The 19,372-nt window shown below is 39.1% G+C and overlaps 1 protein-coding gene across 1 annotated transcript in view; it reads left to right on the top strand.

Annotated features, from left to right (window-relative positions):
- LPP (LIM domain containing preferred translocation partner in lipoma) overlaps window positions 1–19,372 on the top strand; it is a 664,090-nt gene that overhangs the window by 227,004 nt on the left and 417,714 nt on the right. The window contains exon 4 of the mRNA XM_052641648.1: window positions 17,182–17,294. Within this exon, the coding sequence (XP_052497608.1) occupies window positions 17,182–17,294 (113 nt within the window). The remainder of the gene's footprint in view (window positions 1–17,181; window positions 17,295–19,372) is intronic.

The following is a 19,372-nucleotide window of genomic DNA, read 5'->3' as shown; positions in this document are numbered from 1 at the left end:
ATTAAAAAACAAAAACAAAACACTTAACACTACAATACATTAAAGGAATGAAATTTCTTGTCAAACTGGAGAGATCTCTTATTTACTGAATGTGTATATGCCATATGCCCAGCACTGCTCTAAATATCGTGCTTTGAAAAATTTGCTTACTCCTTAGGAACACTGTTTTAACCTTCCTGATTCTTAATCTCATCCGTAAAATGAGTTCAAGGCTAGAAGCTAAGGTCCGTCTAGTCAAGGCTATGGTTTTTCCTGTGGTCATGTATGGATGTGAGAGTTGGACTGTGAAGAAGGCTGAGTGCCGAATACTTGATGCTTTCGAACTGTGGTGTTGGAGAAGACTCTTGAGAGTCCCTTGGACTGCAAGGAGATCCAACCAGTCCATTCTGAAGGAGATCAACCCTGGGATTTCTTTGGAAGGAATGATGCTAAAGCTGAAACTCCAATACTTTGGCCACCTGATGCGAAGAGTTGACTCACTGGAAAAGACTCTGATGCTGGGAGGGATTGGGGGCAGGAGGAGAAGGGGACGACCGAGGTTGAGATGGCTGGATGGCATCACTGACTCGATGGATGTGAGTCTGAGTGAACTTGGGGAGTTGGTGATGGACAGGGAGGCCTGGCGTGCTGCGATTCATGGGGTCACAAAGAGTCGGACACGACTGAGCAACTGAACTGAACTGAAGATGGAAATGTTTTAGGTTTCCCTGGCTGTAAGGTCTTTGTTCCAGCTGCTCAGTTCTACCAACAGAACACAGAAGCAGTCATAGACGAAAAATGAATTCATGACTGTAGCTGTATTCCAATAAAACTTTATTTACAAAACAGGAGACAGTTTGGATTTGGCCATTGTTTGCTGACCTGTAGACTAGCAGAACCTCCTTTCTAATTCCTTTCTGATGTGATGATTTTGTGAGTTTATAAAGTTGTACCATTAGTACCAGTTAAGCCATGAAAGTGCCAGTAGGACTTAGAGAAGTAACTTGAGTAATGGGATGAGTCTATTTATAAGAAGCAGCATGATATTGCTGATTTGAGTGCCAGGAAGGGAACGGCCACCATGTCCTCGGCAAAGAGACTCAGGGCAAGCACTCTTAAGGATGAGACATAAGGAGCACCTTGAATGCCAAGACTGAGCTCACTGAACTTGAAACTCAAAGAAGTGGAACTACTGTTGGAGAACTGAAAGGAGCCATAAATCCATTGCCCTCTGGAACGAAAGACCTTCCGAGGCAGCTGGCCAAATGAAGCAGGAAGAGGGGCAAGATCCGCACTTAGCTAAATTATGTTTTTGGGCAGTCAGGCCAGATCTGCTAAAATAACAAGGTACCTGAACTCCTGCCCAGAACACGTCACCAAACTTTGCATTGGGACTGTCTGCTCTCACATGACTTCCTAATCTGAGGAAGTGAAGAAAGCAGAGTGAATGAAATACAAAGAGTGAGGTTTTTCTTGGAGTGCCTCCCTAGAGACAAACTTGACTTTTCAGGAGATTGCTTTTTGAATTCTCTATTCTAATTTTAAAAAAAATGTAAGTTCATGGATCTAATAGATTTTACAGGATCTAATAGGCTTTGGAGGCCTTTTGAAGCTCATGATGCAAGACTTGCCCATTTAAGTGTGGGGGTTTATAGGTCAACGTGGGGCAAAAAGAACCCATCCAAAACTAAGCAAAAGGCACTGGGGTCTGGGGATGTTCTTGTTGGTCTGACTGCCTGGTTGAGGTGGTGACTGTTGTTTTGCCTTGGCTATCTCACAGGGTTTTCAGGACAAAACTGACCTGTTTGATTGATTCATCACAGTAGCTTGTTTATGTCTTACAAATAGTTCAAGAACAGTTTGTCCATAATAAAAGTGACCCAGTAATACTCCCAAACCCAAGGAAATGTCGGGTTAATCAGTCGCAGAAGCACTTGATGTGCCAAGTTAGTGCCACCTCAGGGCTCTTTATGTGGTTCCTTTCCAAGATTTCTAAACATTCCAGAGAGAACCCAGTATTTGTTTATTTCGCTGCTAGGGCTTCATTTTGCTATTGTTTTAGTTACACTCCGATGCCTCTCTCCCACTCTTTCTCTCTTCCTTACACATATATACACTTATTTTGAGATTGATAACTACTCAGATTCTTCCTTCAAAGGATAATTTAATTTGGCTAGGATTCAACCTGTGGTTGTTGAGAATTCATGAATATACCCACTCTGCAAATATTTTCTTAACTCTTCTCTATCTCAACTCTCTGAAGCATGGGAAGAGGTACTTTTGGGCTCAAGTGATGAATCATATGTGATGTATGCCCTCAAGGAACACACAGTGCAGGCAAATGGTCCCTGTATGCTCAACAAGATGCATCGTGAACATGCTGTCGAAGGGCTTCATAGAGTAGGAGTTGGGAAGGTGCTTTTATTGGGAGTAGCCATGGGGTCTAGCTATTGGGGTTAGCCAAGGTCACCACTTGGAAGGTGAACCAGGCCTCCAAGAATAGCTTGGGCTTCAAAATGAAGAGGGAGGTCTTGGTGGATACAACGGCGTGACCAAAGGCATGAGTCAAGGAAGGTAGTTGGATGGATGACTGGGTGTGTAGCTGAGTGAAAGCCACTGTTCTGAAGTACAGGATTTGCATAGCTTCTGTTAGCAGCAGTGATCTCAAAGAATGCATACGATTCATACTCAACAGAGCACTCTAAGAAGGTATAAGGTGGAGCTAACTTTCAAGTTGCTTTCCGTTTCCTCCTAAGAGGCCTTGAAATAAGATTTAAAGATTCTGCCTGTGTGGTATGAAATCCTGTCCGATCATGGGAAGCCTGGAGCAGGGGTCTTACCAAGTCTCTAGAATTCCTAAACCATCCTCTAAAACCTAGCAAAGTTGCCATTGACTCAGTTGGTCATGTATGTGAGGGTTCATTTCTTGCCTCTCTATTCTATTTCTTTGGTCTTTATGTCTGGCCTTATGCCTGTTTCATACTCTTTTGGTTACTGTAACTTTTTGGTGAGTTTTGAATCCAGGAAGGGAGAATCTCCAACTTTGTCCTCCCTCTCCCTCAAAGATTGTTTTGGTTATTTGGCGGCCAATGGAAGTTTTCAATCTGGTACCAGTGTATGTGATAAGTTGGAAAGGAATAGATTGGGAAGAATGGAAACCATTTCAATTGTTTCATAAGTTTAAATATGAGGTAACTAGTCATTAAGTATTTTGGTGGCAGTAGAACTGCAGAGCAGTAAATGAATTTGAAAGTTTTGAAATCATTTAATATGGTTTGTTATAGTCAGTGTGAATGAATGAGAGAATAAAAAGAAAATAGGATTTCTCCTAACCTTTGTGATTGGGGGAATTGTACTGAAATAAATAGAAAAATAGAGTACACAAGGGGAGCTGAGCATGTCTGTGGGTTAGGGTATCTGAATTCAATTTTGAGCACTGAGCTAGAGGTTCAGATGGGGATGCACCACCATCAGTTACAGATACTGATGTGGATACAGATAACGAATGGCATGGTTATTGTAGGTATTATATTGCTGATAAATGGTATGTTCATTTAGAATTGGTTTTTTTTCATGTAATGTATTCACTGTTAGCATGGTGTCAAGAGCCAAATGAAGGGATGTGGTTGCCGAGAGAAGCAAAGATGGAGATCTGGTAAAGGTAATTCCATGAAGCTTCTGTGCATCGCCTTTGCTCAGAGGAAAGAGAACACTGGATGCTGTTGACATGTGTTTTATTTTGAAGTGACTGTTATTACTAGGGTCTGCAGTTCTTAGCCTTGATCTCTTGGAGCCTAATGTTCCTGTTCTCCAGCTGAGAGAGACTAATTCACCACCTTGTGTTGTAAACACTCACTCATTTTAACTGATTACACCTCCAATGATTCTCAAATCACTAAAATTACTAATTGCTATTCCTTACACATCAAAGAATGAATCCTGAATAATTAACCCCAAATAAAATTAGATGAATTGGCCCTTTTAATTAGAGTCCCTGCTGCTGTTTGTTCTGAGTTTCCTTTTCTTACTGTTAAGAGACTTTTAGAATGATTAAAACTGTTTAAGACTTAAACAGCCAGTGACCTTTTAATACAATATAAATCCATGAAAGCAATATTTCAGCTAGCAGGTGGTGAAGTAAATTTTTAGAGCAAGTACCTGTCAGCTTCAGTATTCTTTTGGAAAAAAAAAAAATACATGCCAAAATACAGCCACCTTGAAATGAAATGAGTGTCTCTATTTGATTATTTTTAAAGCATTTATGCATTTGCTAAGCTTCAGTCTCGATGAAATGGCAGGGTTGAAGGAGAGTGAGTAATGGCTGGCATCATTTTATATAAATAGTAACAAGAATTTCTCAGTGAGAAGAATTTGAAATCATTTGTGCATAAAAGATGAAGACTGGAGAAATCACAGGAGGCCCCTGGTCTCAGACAGCCCTTCTTATCCTCAGGGAGTCTCCTGAGGCAGGGGAATGGGCTCGCGCAGTGGGACCCAGGAAGCATGATGGGATTTCATTGGTGCGGATCCTTAAACTAGGATTCCCAGTCCATCCGTGCTTCCTTTAGCGTGGATGTTATTGAAGATTTCACTTGTTTCCGATCATCTAATCCAAGTGTCCTAAATAGTAAGAATCTCCCCTCTTCTTCATAGTCTTCCGAATTTGTAGGGGCTGGGCAGGGTTCCTCCTCATTCTCAAACAGCTTCTGTTTCTCACACTAAATTTGCCACCTGTTGTGGTAAATGGGACCTCAGTCAGAAGTTAGTAGTAATGGGTCACAGTGGGTTTCTTGGTATGGTTTTACACTTTATGTGTGGTTCCCTTTACCATATAGGTTGAAATTTCTCCATCTATAAAATAAAATTATTGGTCTAGACCTTTTTTCTTAAAAAGTCATTTTTCTTATTTTTTTCCTTAAATTGTAAAATAAATTTTTCCTTTTTTCTTTGAAATGATCCCAGACTTTACACAAATGTTGAAAAATAGCATAAAGGATTCTTACTTTGCCTTTTTTCAGTTTCCCCACATGTTGATATCTTTCATAGTCATACTGCATTACCAAAATCAGGTAATTAACACACAGAGACAATACTTCTTCCTAATATACAGACTTTATTCAGATTTTATCAGCTCTCTTATTAAGATTCCTTTTCTGGTTTAGGATCGCATCTAGAACCACAAGTTGCAGTTAGTTGCCTTGTCTTTCAGGATAGCTTCTCAGTCTTACACTGTTTTTCATGAAGGTCCGTGACTCTTAACCAGGCTGCATGTCACAGTCGTGTGGGGAGCGTGCCAAGATACTTGGTCTGGCTTCCAACCCCAAAGCGGCTGATCTAAGAACTGTAGAGTGTGACCTCACTAGATGTAGTGAAAGAAAGTGCTCCGTGAGATGCTGTTGGACACTTTCCTTAAAATCAGAGCTGTTTCCATACCTCAGGCACTACCTTTCGAGTTTCTATCCATGTGACCTTGCTTCTTCTAGTTCTTCATTTCCCTGTTTCTCCTTTATGGGCAGAAACCTGACCTTCCAACACTCCTGGAGGGTTTGAAGGAGTTTCTAGGTACCTTATGAGATGTAAATACTGTTGAGACCTGTCTCCAGGAGTTTTATTACAGAAGAAAGATCAAGTACAGTACACTTGGTTGCAATGTTTCTTGAGGCTTGCATGTCCCCATAACCGTGCGGTGACTTAGGGATGAGGGACTCAGGGTCTGTATTTTGACGACATGCTCTGAGTACGTTAGACATGCTCTGAGTAAGTTAATGTGTAAAAACAATGACAACAATAGTAAAACTAGGTGGCTACTTTCCGACTGATGTTATTAAATGTCATGCTATGAGCATCATGCAGAACCAACAATATTATAGTGCATTCCCCTTGCATCAGTAACTGGAAAGGGGCAAAGTGGTCTATGGTAGAAATACCTATGTTCATTCTTTCAGAGTTCAGTTCAGTTTAGTATAATATAGACTTGTAATAGTTATTTATAATAGTGAGACTATTATTTATCAGGCATCTATTGTGTGCTCTGTTGATTTTGTTCAGTCACTAAGTTGTGTCCGACTCTTTGTGACCCCCTGAACTGCAGCATGCCCAGCTTCCTTGTCCTTCACTGTCTCCTGGAGTTTGCTCAGACTCCTGTCCATTGAGTCAATGATGCCATCCAACCCATCTCATCCTCTGTCATCCCCTTCACCTGTGCTCAATTTTTCCCAGCATGAGCGTCTTTTCCAGTGAGATGACTCTTCACATCAGGTGGCCAAAGTATTGGAGCTTCAGCTTTAGTACCAGTCCTTTCAATGAATAGTCAGGGTTGATTTCCTTTAGGATTGATGGGTTTGATCTCCTTATGTTCTCTAAAACAGAGAGCCTGCCTTCAAGGTGCTTTTAGTCTTGTAGGAGAAACCAGTAGGTATGCAGTTAAATAATGGAGAGCAGAGTATGGGCTACAAAAGGGCTGAATCAGGAAGAAGCAGTATGTTGTCATTGGGAGTAAGGATGTGTCAGTCTATCCAGATATAGCAGCGGTGAAGTAGGTTTAAATGAGCTATTTAAAGTGTTTTTATTTGAAACCATACTCCCTCCAACTCCATCACCATCTTTGGAGAGAAGGTAAGCGTTTGGCCTCAATGGCCACCACCCGGCCATGTCCCATCTCTAAGGATAAAGGGTATTTTTGGAATAGTCTCTGAGCACATTGATATTTGTTTGCCAGCTTCTTTTTCAGTGGTTAAGATTTTTCGCTTCTCTTGACTGTTGTCTCATTCTGTGCCCACAACATGGAATTTTTAATTTTTATTTCATTTTTATCTGAAAGAATTTCACTTTTTGTTATAGGGGGCTGCAGGGACCTCAGTAGTTGGTAGAAGATTGATGCCTCAAGCTTAAGTCATTGCCCTGTTTATTTTGAGTGCCCATCTTTGGAAACCAAAAGTATATGGTATGGTCTGTTCTTTTGGTGGAAATTACTGTCTTTTTGTAAGACAACTGACACTTGGTGGATTCAAAAATTCTGCTTGGTTTTAGTCCATTTGCAGAACCAGAGTGGGCTCCTAATTTCATATTATTTGAAAATCATTCCGTGTTTTTTGACTAAGAAGGTGAATTTGTTTTTCAACAGTTGGAAACCACTGTGTGATAGAGAAACACAACATACTTAGATATGATGCACTAAGGTGTTTCACCTTTTTACAGAGTATTTATTTGTGGTCAAGCATGAGGCCTATTGAACTCAGTGAAGACCTAGGGATTCTGTTTTAGCTAGATGTAGAGTGAAACTGTCCATTTGAAAATCAGGGAGACTTCATCTACTTTAGGATAATGATTCTTCCTGCTTTTAATTTGAGAATCTCAAAGAGCATTTCAAGCTAAGTTATTTAGAAGGATGACGGAGACATTACATTTTGGCTTGGGTAAATATAGTGATGCATTAAAATTAAACACTGGCTTAAGTAGATTCTGCAATTCATCTCAAAGTATCTTCCTTTTGATTTTTAAAAGATGCATGCCTATAATTCACATTTATTGTATAACAAACCAAAAGGAAAAGGCATTAAAAAATAACCCTTGTCACCCCATGAGTTATAGATAACAATTGTTAGCATATACAGATTGTTTACACAGAAATAATGCCATATTATAAACCCTATTTAGTAGCCCACTTTTTTCCTCACAAGGTAATATATCAGAAACATGTATTCATGTTCTTTTCTAGATACTCCATGACTCACACCTTCGCTAGATTTAAGTCGTTCAAATATCACCTCCATGAAGCATTTTCCAATTTTTCTCTTTAAAACTGTGACTTTCCATCATCACCCTAGCATTCCCTTTCCCCTTGCTTGCCCTATATATCTATAAAGTACTTATCAAGATTAGATACTAAGTATGTTTTATGTAATTTATTTTTAAGAGGTCTTCTGATAGCGTATACATTCCATGAGTGCAGCTCTTTGTGTTTGTTTTACTTATTTGTTTGTTTGAGATTTCCTTCTGGTGTCTAATGTCTGGCACGTAGAAGGCACCCATCAATGACTAAATAAATGTTAGGTCTAGATCAACATCATTATTCTTGATGACCACGCCGTTTTCCAGTGTGTGATTGCAGTTGATTTTTTTAACCCATACTTTATTGATGAATAGTCTCATCATTTCCATCATATTTCACTGTGGTTAAGTTTCTTTAACATGCTTCCTTGTATACCCTTTAGTCATTTCTTTAGTAGAATAATTTATTATAATTGGTATTGCTACATCAAGGTGTATGAATATTTTTAAGGCTTTTTGATACCTGTTGCCAAATTTTCTTGAGAAAGTTTTATCTCTAATACTCTTATTTATATATAAGTAGCATACACAAGTGCTGAATTTCTTATACTGTCTTATACCAATATTGTGTTTCCTTGCTCTTTTTGATCTTAGTCCTTTCATTTAAATTATATGACTTAGAAAATTAAGTACTATCAGAATCAACAATTTGCTTTTTTTAAGTTAAGGAGCAGATAGTAAAATTAGAGGAAAAGTAGAAAGGATACTCTCCTAATGTATAATTATATATAATAAAAGCCTGAACTCCAAAACTGTCTGATTTGAGAACTAGAGAACTGAAGCTACTTGGTTGAAGTCACACATCGTCTCATTTACAGATGAACATGTGTCATTTAAGGGGGGCGGTGTTGTTGCTATTTTGATGACAATGAGGACAGGGAACCAGGGATGCCCAGCCTTGCCCTGATAATTATCACGTCTGCCAGTGAGTTCTCAAAGGGGCTGCACACTTAAGGAACAAGAACAAAGTGGAAATTCAGGAACTGCTTTATTAGTAGCTCCATGAATGCTTAATCCAGGACAGAGATCTGTGCTCACACTGAGATGGTGCTTAGGCTATGGGTCTGCTGCTGCTGCTGCTACTGCTAAGTCACTTCAGTCGTGTCTGACTCTGTGCGACCCCAGAGACGGCAGCCCACCAGGCTCCCCCGTCCCTGGGATTCTCCAGGCAAGAATACTGGAGTGGGTTGCCATTTCCTTCTCCAATGCATGAAAGTGAAAATTGAAAGTGAAGTTGCTCAGTTGTGTCCGACTCTTAGCAACCCCATGGACTGCAGCCTACCAGGCTCCTCCGTCCATGGGATTTTCCAGGCAAGAGTACTGGAGTGGGGTGTCATTGCCTTCTCCAGGCTATGGCCCTGGGAATAAGCCAAAGATTTAGCCTATCTCTAGTAGGAACCACACATTGAGTAAATCAGGGCTCTTTCTTTCATATTTTCAGTTAGAACCAATGGGTAGTGAATAGATTGAGAAGACTGATAAGTGATGCATTAAATGGGACCCTCAGCGGTTTCGTGATCTCTGCTGTACATAGCCCAATATTTCCTGGTGGTTTTTAAAAACTTATGCAGCTCCACATTTGCAGGTGGCACATTTCCAGGTACTGACTGTTCTTTTCTGAATTGTGTGTATGTGTTATTTTAAAATAAGTGGGTAAAACAACAGGTTAAAAATTTGTATAATGAAAAATGAGTTTTTCTTGTACACTTGTTCCCCAGTTACAGAACTGAGCATCTTAGAGACAACTTGCTGCTAACAATTTCTTGGGAATCTACTTAAAAGATTCTCCATGATAAAACAGGCAAATCTGTATATATATTATATATATTATCACACAATAAAGGTTTGCTGTCCTAGACCTTAATACTTGACTTTTAAAATATTTTATTCAGTGTGCTTTCTCGTAGCGTTTTCTAGGTAGTACATGTTTAAAGGCAAATTGAAGATGGATTTGAGGGTAAAATTGTAAGTAAATTCTTCAACTGCTTGGTTTCATAATAAACTGCCTGTTATTTATGAGGAGAATGTTACAGCTGTGACATAACTCAATCATCTCACAGAGATTTTTTCACTCCGGTCACATTTATTTTATCTTCTCACTTGTTCTCTTCACTCAACCTTGCTCAGAAAGCTTTATCTTCTCAGACTTGGTCTCCTCTAATGAGTGGGCAAGTTTAGACTCAGCGGCTGTTTTGTGTATAAGTAAAAAGAAAATGAAAGTGTCATCTATCATGTGTAAATGTACAAGTCACCACTATCACATACACATTGTACATGTGACTTACATGCAGTTTAGCTTAGCAATGTCCAAACTGTGAGTTGAGGCCCTTTCATGGGTCACAGTCGCGCTTTATAAAGCCACACCTAAAGGTGTGGGTTATAAACCACACCTTTGAAATAAATAAACAGAAAATGTCAAAGTGCCTTACATGCAATAGGTATGATTTCATGAAACCGTTGTTTCAGATATATATGTACTTATTTATATATCTCCAGATAGGAGTTTTGCATCATCACATCAAAGGTTATTTCTTTACTCTGCGTTGTAATCAGAATAGTTCAGAATCTCAGTTTTAACTGATTTGATCTGTAGAGTGACACTGTGAAGCAGATGTTATTAAATGTTTTCTTCACTTAATAGGTGAGGAAAACTGAACATGAGATGGTAGTATATTACCTTTTCCAAAGTAAAGGTTAGCACTGGAGTGTGCATTTTAAGCCTTGCTATTTTCTTTGGGACATATTTCCTTTCTCTATTAGTTACTATTAATGGAAAAGAGTAACTGTCTTTACTTGAAGCTTATTATTTGGTCACCATAGTTATTTTTATTCTTTGTGCATGTGTTCTAGCCCAATCTCTTATGTACTCATAATTTAAATTCTTAATCTGAGGAGCTCCTAAGTAATTTTACTTCCCTTAAAGTTAGGTTTTCCTTAACCAGAAAGTCTCCATTTAAGAAAGTTAGGGAGCCAACATCTGCCAGCTGGAAGAACCCTAGAGCCATGCTCCTCCATGTGTGGTCCATGAATCTACATCAGAATCTCTTGGGAGCATGTTAGAAATGCAGAATCTCAAGCCTCACCACAGACCTGCTGAGTCAAAGCCTACATTTAACTAGATCTTTTTTGTGATGTGAACATTGATGTTTGAAAAGCATCTAAGATATCAGGTCATTTTGTTTTTAAACATAATTGAGTGATTAAAATGACTTTTTAGTTTTTTTAGTTTTTCAACCTATGTTTACTGATGGATAATATGGCCCTAAACTTACGCCAATGTCACCCCACTCCAGTATTCTTGCCTGGAAAGTCCCATGGATGAAGGAGCCTGGTAGGCTGCAGTCCATGGGGTCCCTAAGAGTTGGACACGACTGAGCGACTCCACTTTCACACATTGGAGAGGGAAATGGCAACCCACTCCAGTGTTCTTGCCTGGAGAATCCCAGGGACGGGGGAGCCTGGTGGGCTGCCGTCTATGGGGTCGCACAGAGTTGGACACGACTGAAGTGACTTAGCAGCAGCAGCAAACTTATGCCAGGTGGTGAGGATATAGAGATACATTATGAGAAGGCTTTGTTTTTTTAGAAGTTTCAGTTCTAACTGGGAGAGAATGACCATAAACACAAATGCAATCAAGTATTATAGATATTTTGACATTTGTGTAAGAGGCACAAAAGGGGCTGTTATCTGAACCTGTAGGTGTGTGTGTATATGTAGGTTTACATGGATATTTGGATCATGAAGAAAGAGAATGATGCTTGCTTTTGTTGTCGTTGTTAACCATGGTAAATTAATTGAGACTTTATTGACGATCTGAGTTTAATTACTCCCTTGTGCTTTTGCACTACAATCACATATAACCAGTAATGTACCATCTTCTTTGTCGGTAAATTCGTGTTCGTTTCTCCCCTAATGGGGGACTTTGTATTACCTAGGGCTAAGCACCTTCTGTTTACACATGCCTGGGCCATGTTACTGGAATAACTACAGTGGGTGAAACTCAGCTGCTATGGAGGAGCCACATCTGGTTCTCAGCGCCACTGCCTTTTTTACCCCTAGACTAGAAAGGGTAGCTTGAGAAAATAAACAGAGCTGGCTTTCGGGGAGTTTTTCCTCACTGTTTTCCAGTTAATGGTATTCACAACAGGCTGTTCTCTGATGTAAACTGGCATAAAGTACTGTTTGGGAATCAGGGATACAATATTTTGTGAACCATAGTCACCCTTTAACTGCCTCATGGTGCTGCATCTAGCACAAAAGTAAAAACCTTTCGAATATTAGCTGAATGAGTTGGGATGACGTGGAACATTTTAAACTAGATCTTTCCTTGCTTCTCTCCAAGGAATTCTGAGGATCCATTTCCAGCTGTGTATTTCACTAAACCATTTTATCTGGTAACTGAGGGATGATGTATTTTGCAGGCTGGGTAGGCTTTGGATGGTGAGGAAAAGGGTAAGGAGGGGACCAGGATTTATAGAAATGTGTCTGTGACTACTCTACTTCTTATAAAACCACATGTTTCTTTCTTAGGTTTTATGTACCATGCATTTTCCATTTGCCTAATGTGTGTCCTTTTTTTCCCTTTTGACTTGCTTGTTTGATTTATTCAATGCCCCTGTAATTCACAGAGTCTGGGAGTACACTTGAATTCCCCAGCAAGCCCAGAGGACAGGGCATGCATTGATGTGAAGGTCGACAGCTTAGCATTGCTGGTTGGAAGGTGCTTGCAGCGGGTTCTGTCCAGCTGCTTTTCTCTAAGAGGATCACCACCACCTCTACTACCTCTGGCCCCAAGCATGTCAGCCAAATGCTCTTTCTTTGTTTGAAGAAATCTACTGGAAAGGAAAGGATCCCACTACATTTGTATACACATATTTGTTTCTGTTCATTTGCTATCTTCCTTATACATGGATATTGTGTCTTTTCTCTTAAGCCAAAATTATTCTTACTGCAATTTAGAGGAGTTTCTTTTTGTTGACTTACCTGTTAAAATGGTGAGTGAACCTTAAGTCAGAATACACATGAGTTCTAAGTCTGCTTTAAAATAGTTACTAGGAGTTTTTCATTCCAGCTATCTTAACTAGTTATGCTTCCCTTCAAAAGATCCCTTTTCTATCCCTTTGTCATGTGTATATCTGTTTTCTAGACATTTTTCCATTCCTCCACGTCCTTTTGGTGGCTTAGTGGCAAAGAGTCTGCTGATGTAGGACCCACAGGAGATGCAGGTTTGATGCCTAGGTCCGGAAGATCCCTTGGAGGAGGAAATGGCAACCCAATCCAGAATTCTTGCCTGAGAAATCCCATGGACAGTGGAGCATGGCAGTCTACAGTCCATGGGATTGCAAAACAATCGGATACAATTTAGCAACTAAACACTGACAAACACATCCTTTTGAACTGTGAGCTCCACTTTAAAGAACATAATGGGAAGCTCTGATAATTGAGCTTGGAAAATGGAAAATTTTGGTCTAACTTAATAACTCATCAAAATAAGAAGAAAATTATTATGAGGTTATCACTATGGCTTTAACAGTCTGCCTAATCTTGCCTGGAATACATGGTCTGGATTTATGTTGTTTACAAGATAATTCTTTACACAAAAAAATTCTGTTTTCTGTTTTGGTTCCTTTTCACTCTCCCAGAATCTCATCAACCTGTGCCTCACTATATTTAATTCCTCTGACAGAAATAAGGTGCTCAGAAACCCTCTTTTAAATTGTGTATGAAGAAGATATAGGTCCAGATAAAACATTGAATCTGAAAATTAAGCTGTGAAATAGAATTTGGTCGTCAGGTCTCCATCAACTTGGACTTCTTTACTGATCACTCAAAACTTTACTGTGGGCTTTAGTCTCATATTGGATGATTTTTTAATGGTGGAAGGTATCTTGGTGACAATTCTTTTTTCTTGACAGGTGTTAAATATTTCTTTTAGGGCACTGTCTGGCTGCATGAAGGCCAAAGAGTTTCTTTCTCAGTCCTGACTACATATTAGAATTATCTGGGTTTTAAAGGAATATGGGTATCTGACCCCCCCTTCCCATTTCCATTCCCCATCCCTGAGATCCCGAGTGCATTGGTATGAGATAGAGTTTGGGCATCAGCATTTTAAGGTAAGATTCCTAGGTGATTCTAGTATCTAGCCAAATATAGAACTATTGGATGGGGTTAATAAAGGTTTCTGAGACATATAATTTTAATAAGGATATAGACAAATTATATCTCCGCATGTGTACACTCAGGCAGTTAAGAGAAGTACAGATGCTTCTATAAGACATGCCACTGAGCTCAATTCTGTAGGGTCTAAGTAGAGATAATTTGACCCTTTGTTTAATGCAGTAGTTCTCCAAGTGTGGTCCCAGGACTAGTAGCTCTAGCATCACTTGGGGATTTATTGAGAATGCAAATGATCAGACCCTGACTCAGATCTACTGAGTCTGAATTTCCAGGGATGGAACCCAGCAATCTGTGTTTTAACCAGACCTTCCAGAGATACTAGTGAGCTCTAAAGTCTCAAAATCATCAACTTAGATAGTTGTTTTGGAAATAAGAGGTAGCTTAGGAAAATCTTAGCACAGTGCCTGGTGCATAGTGAGAGCCCCCAAATCAGAGTACTCTAAAGACAGTGTGTTTGACATCTTGGTTGCCTGAATATGGTGGTAGATAGACTTGACAGCTGTTAGCTACTCTTCCAACTCTAAGACTGTTACTTTAAAAAAAATTATTTCATTGAAGTATAGTTGATTTACAACGTGTTCATTTATGCAGTATAGCACAGTAATTCAGTTATACATATATGTGCCTTCTTTTCCATATATAATGGTTTGCATCTGCCAGTCCTAAACTCCCAACCCCTCTCTCTCCCACCTCTCCCTCCCTCATGGCAACCGCAAGTCTGTTTTCTATGTAAGACTATTATTTATAAGATAGATGGAGCTCATGTGAACAGTCTCAAAGGTGTATCAAGACAACCAGTCCATGTCACCATCCTTCCACTATGAGATATAGATTTTTCTTTTTCTAAAGACCCAAGTTGTGATGTGTTAGTACTATCCAACAGTGACTCATTGAGTGGTAGGAACTATCGTCTATCACTGAGTGTTAAACAGCTGAAGTGCAAGGAAAAGCTGTTTATCCATTGAGGAGAAACAGTTCCCCAACATTCAAAAAGGTCATTTTTATAAGAAAAAGGATATACAAATAATTTTTTTTTAGAAAATGAAAGTTTTCTTTTTTAATATAATTTCTTGCAAAAAGTATTTAAAAAGATTCTATACTATTAACCCATAGTGATGTTGGATTTCCTAGTATCCTAAAGCCTGGATAGTATATAGATCTCCAAGTTCGATGTTTCTTATTGCAGTTTCTCCCAATCTGTCCTGCACACACTTTAAGATTAGTCTTTAGTAAATCACATTCTTAGAAGTGTTTTCTTCTCAGAAATCCTTAATGGATCCTTACTTCATGCATGATAAAGTTCAAACTCTTAGTCAGATGTGGAACACACTTAAAAGCTTATTTTCATACTGCTCCAATTTTTATGACTTACTTCTGTTATTTACAGGCTTCCCTGATTGCTTAGCTGGTAAAGAATCCACCTGCAATGCAGGAGACCCCGGTTCAATTCCTAAGTCTGGAAGATCCCATGGAGAAGGGATAAGCTACCCACTCCAATAGTCTTGAACTTCCCTGGTGGCTCAGATGTTAAAAGAATCTGCCTACAATGCAGGAGACCTGGGTTTGATCCCTGGATTGGGAAAATCCCCTGGAGGAGAGCATAGCAATCCACTCCAGTGTTTTTCCCTGGAGAATCCCCATGGACAGAGGAGCTTGATGGGTTACAGTCCATGGGGTAACAAAGAGTTGGACACAACTGAGCGACTATGTGCAACGCAGCACAATGTTATTTACATTCCTGTCTTTATGCTGTATTATAATTTGCTCTTTATTTTCTAAGCCCTAATTTTTTTCTAACCTTTATAGTTTTATTTTCCTTTCTTTCTGCCTAGCATGAACTTATGCTGTACATCATAATGTTCATCGACAATTTATATATATATATATATATATATATATATATATATACACACACACACACACATATATATAGTGCCATGTGGCATGTGAGATCTTAGTTCTGGGACCAGGACTTGTACTTGCGCCTCCTGCATTGGAAGTGCAAAGTCTTAATCACTGGACTGCCAGGGAAGTCCCTTTTGTGTGTGCATGTGTGTGAGCATTCAGTTGTGACTGACTCTTTTGCATTCCCATGGATTATAGCCTGTCAGACTCCTCTGTCCATGGAATTTTCCAGGCAAGAATACTGGAGTGGGTTGCCATTTCCTGCTCCAGGGGATATTTCCAACCCAGGGATTGAACCCACGTCTCCTTCATCTCCTGCACTGGCAAGTGGATTCTTTACTACTGAGCCATCTGGCCAGTATAGCTTCCTGATTCCTCCAACTGCACTTTCCTTTATCTTAAATTCCAAAAGAGCTTGCCTGTAGATTCTTAATAAATTTCATCTTGTATTATCTTACCTATTTATACATTTTTTTCCTCCTCTAGTTGACTGAAAATGTATTGAGAACAAACAATACATCTCATACACTTCAGTATTCCACTAGCCCAAGCACCTGGCTGAATGTACTTGATCCTTCTACTCTAGCTTCACATCACTTCTATGTGTTACATCTGGTCATCATTCTGAGTTAAGGCTGCTGATTAAACTGAGGAGAAGTAAGATAGGGAATAATTGCTATGTAGGACAAAAAGTTATGTGTCAAAGCCAATTACAAAGCAGTCAGATACCAGCTAATACAAATCTTCCTCTAATTATGATGGACTTACATCCAGAAAAGCCCACTGTAAATTGGAAATATTGTTAAGTGGAATATGCATTTAATGCACCTAACCTACCAAACAAACATCACAGCTTAGCCTCACCTACCTTCAGCATGCCCAGAACACTTACATTTAGCCTATGATTGGACAAAATCATTTAACACAAAGCCTATTTTATAATAAAATGTTGAGTATGTTAGGTCATTTATTGGACACTGTACTGAAAGTGAAAAACACGATGGTTATGAGGGTACAGAATGGCTGTAAGTGTATTGGTTGTTCACCCTGGCCACCACCTGGCTGTTTGCTGCCCTGCCTAGAATACCAACTGTACTGTACTGCATATGCCTAGCCCAAAATAGACCAAAATTTAAAGTAAACTTTCTATTGAATGCCTGCTGGTTTTGCACCATGGCAAAGTCAAGTACTTACAGGTGGAACCATCATAAGTTGCGGACTGTCTGTTTTGTACAAAGAGTTCTGGAAAATTGCACCCATGTTAACTTCATGTGTATTTCTTTCCTGTAGGTGATTTTCTTCCACCCCCACCTCCACCTCTGGATGATTCCAGTGTTCTTCCATCAGGCTCTGGAAACTTCCCTCCTCCCCCGCCCCTTGATGATGGTGCTTTCAGGGGACAGGTAAGATCTGTGGTTGAAGTCATGTTTGTAAGTAATGCTAGGAATCACGAATTCTGACATTGTTTCTGTGGCAAATAAACACTTATCCAGAGCCTACAAACAGCTTGATATCTCACAAAGCACTAAGGCATGTTAATGCCAACTGCCCAGCTCGAGCTTCTCAGAGTTCTGCAGGTTTGTACACTGAAGCCCTGGAAATCCTTTTACCTACTAATTTTATTTTGAAACTGAAAGCCATTCTTCAGGAACGCCATCTGAGAATTTCACTTTTTCTTGTTATCCTGGGGACACACAATCATGCTTTTTTATTGCCTTTGTTCTGTATATCCACTGACATTTTCTTTCTAAATGAGTAAGACTGGTATTTTAAGGTTCTGTTGGTCACTGTGGGTACTAATTGGTCAGCAACATCTTTCTAGCAAAAGCAACAGCAACAGTTCTTAGAGTTTTCTCTTCTGAATGAGGTCAGGAATGCATATAGTGTGAATTGACTGCTTGGAAGTATTATGCTCCAGCCCTGCATAGTGACCCAGATTTGGAGTCAGAAGCGACACTGAAAGTTAGCCTGTGATCACATAGGGCTACTGGTGACCGACTGCCACTGTTTAAGCAGTTAAACTCCAGTTATCTCAGGAAGGAAAGTAAATAATAAGGTCATATAGTATTTATGTCCTATTTTTAGGGATGGTGATGTTACTACAGATGTATAAAGGAAAAAATTCCCTATTTTTTAGAGAAATGTCAGCAAGATTGGTGAGTGAAATGGAATAGTGCCTAGCATTTGCTTTAAAATCAAAAGACTCTAAAAACGTATGTATTTGTATACTGCATATGTATACGGCTAACCATATTCACTACAATACTATTGGGATGCTAGATATATTTATATGTATACTGACGCACTTGCGCTACAACCAAAACTAACACACCGGTGTAGATCAACTGTACTCCAAGAAAAAGACAAATCGTAAGAATAGGGAGCCAGTGAGTTCAAATACAGGTGAGAAAATATTAGTTATGAATTGATAATTGTTGAGTGCAGGGAGATTTAATTCATTATTTGTTCTGCCTTTGTATATGTTTAAGGTTTCTCAGAATAAATTGTAAAGAGGAAAAGCCATAGAAAGTAACTGCCTAACTAGTTCCGTTCATTATGTGACTTTCTCCTAAATTTCATTCTGGGGGAACCAAAGGTAGATATAATTCATTCATTCAACAAAAATTTCTGGGTGCTGTGTGCATACCTTTATAACACTAGGGATTCTATAGCAAAAAAAAAGAAGACAGGGTTCTACCCTTATGAAATTTACATGTTACCAAGAGCTATTCTTTGCATATTCTTTTACTTATACAGTTAAACACTTTAACGCTTTATTTAGCTTATATTCTCTCTTGAATAACTATGAAACTATTTTGTAAGCATTTAAAGTCTTGAGTTCTGAAGTTTGCTTGACTTTGTGACAGAAGACCTGTATTTGATACTATTTGGGCAGCTTATTCTTGTCCCATGATCTTTAGTGGGTCACCCTAAGGCCCTTTTCCTCTTAATTAAAAAGAAGATAACTGTATCTCTGTCTCTAGTAATTGAATGAAATATAGAAGGATTAGAAAGTACTAAATTATAATGATTATACAGATGTTATAAATGATCACAATATAAAAATAACAAATGCAGGAATAATAATAAGGTTTGTCAAAGGGTTTCGTTAAGAAAAGTTTGAACATGGGGCTTTCATAAATTACAAAAGCCTTTTTCTATATGGATCTTGTCCTGCTAACTATATCCAAGCTGTGACTTTGTTTTTGAAAAAGAAAGAAATAAACAAAGAGCCTGTTGCCATGTTGGCTTATATTCTCTGTAAGACAGAAGGAAGAAGGATAGAAAATCAAACAGAGTTTGTCAAGTGGAAAAGGGCAGATCAGGTGAGAGAGGCATGCTGTTCTTGAATATATGGAAGATAATCGGCAAGCTCAAAAGAAGGCAGGTGTGTCCTTTCCTTGTGTAGTAGTGTGTGATGTGATAAGAGGCTTGGCCCCACTCTGGCCATATTTGCCCCAACTTCATACTTGAGCTACAG

This window comes from Budorcas taxicolor, chromosome 1 (assembly GCF_023091745.1).
Source record: "Budorcas taxicolor isolate Tak-1 chromosome 1, Takin1.1, whole genome shotgun sequence".
NCBI lineage: Eukaryota > Metazoa > Chordata > Mammalia > Artiodactyla > Bovidae > Budorcas > Budorcas taxicolor.
Note: the sequence above shows the minus strand (reverse complement) of the source record. Positions and strands in the feature narration are given on the sequence as shown.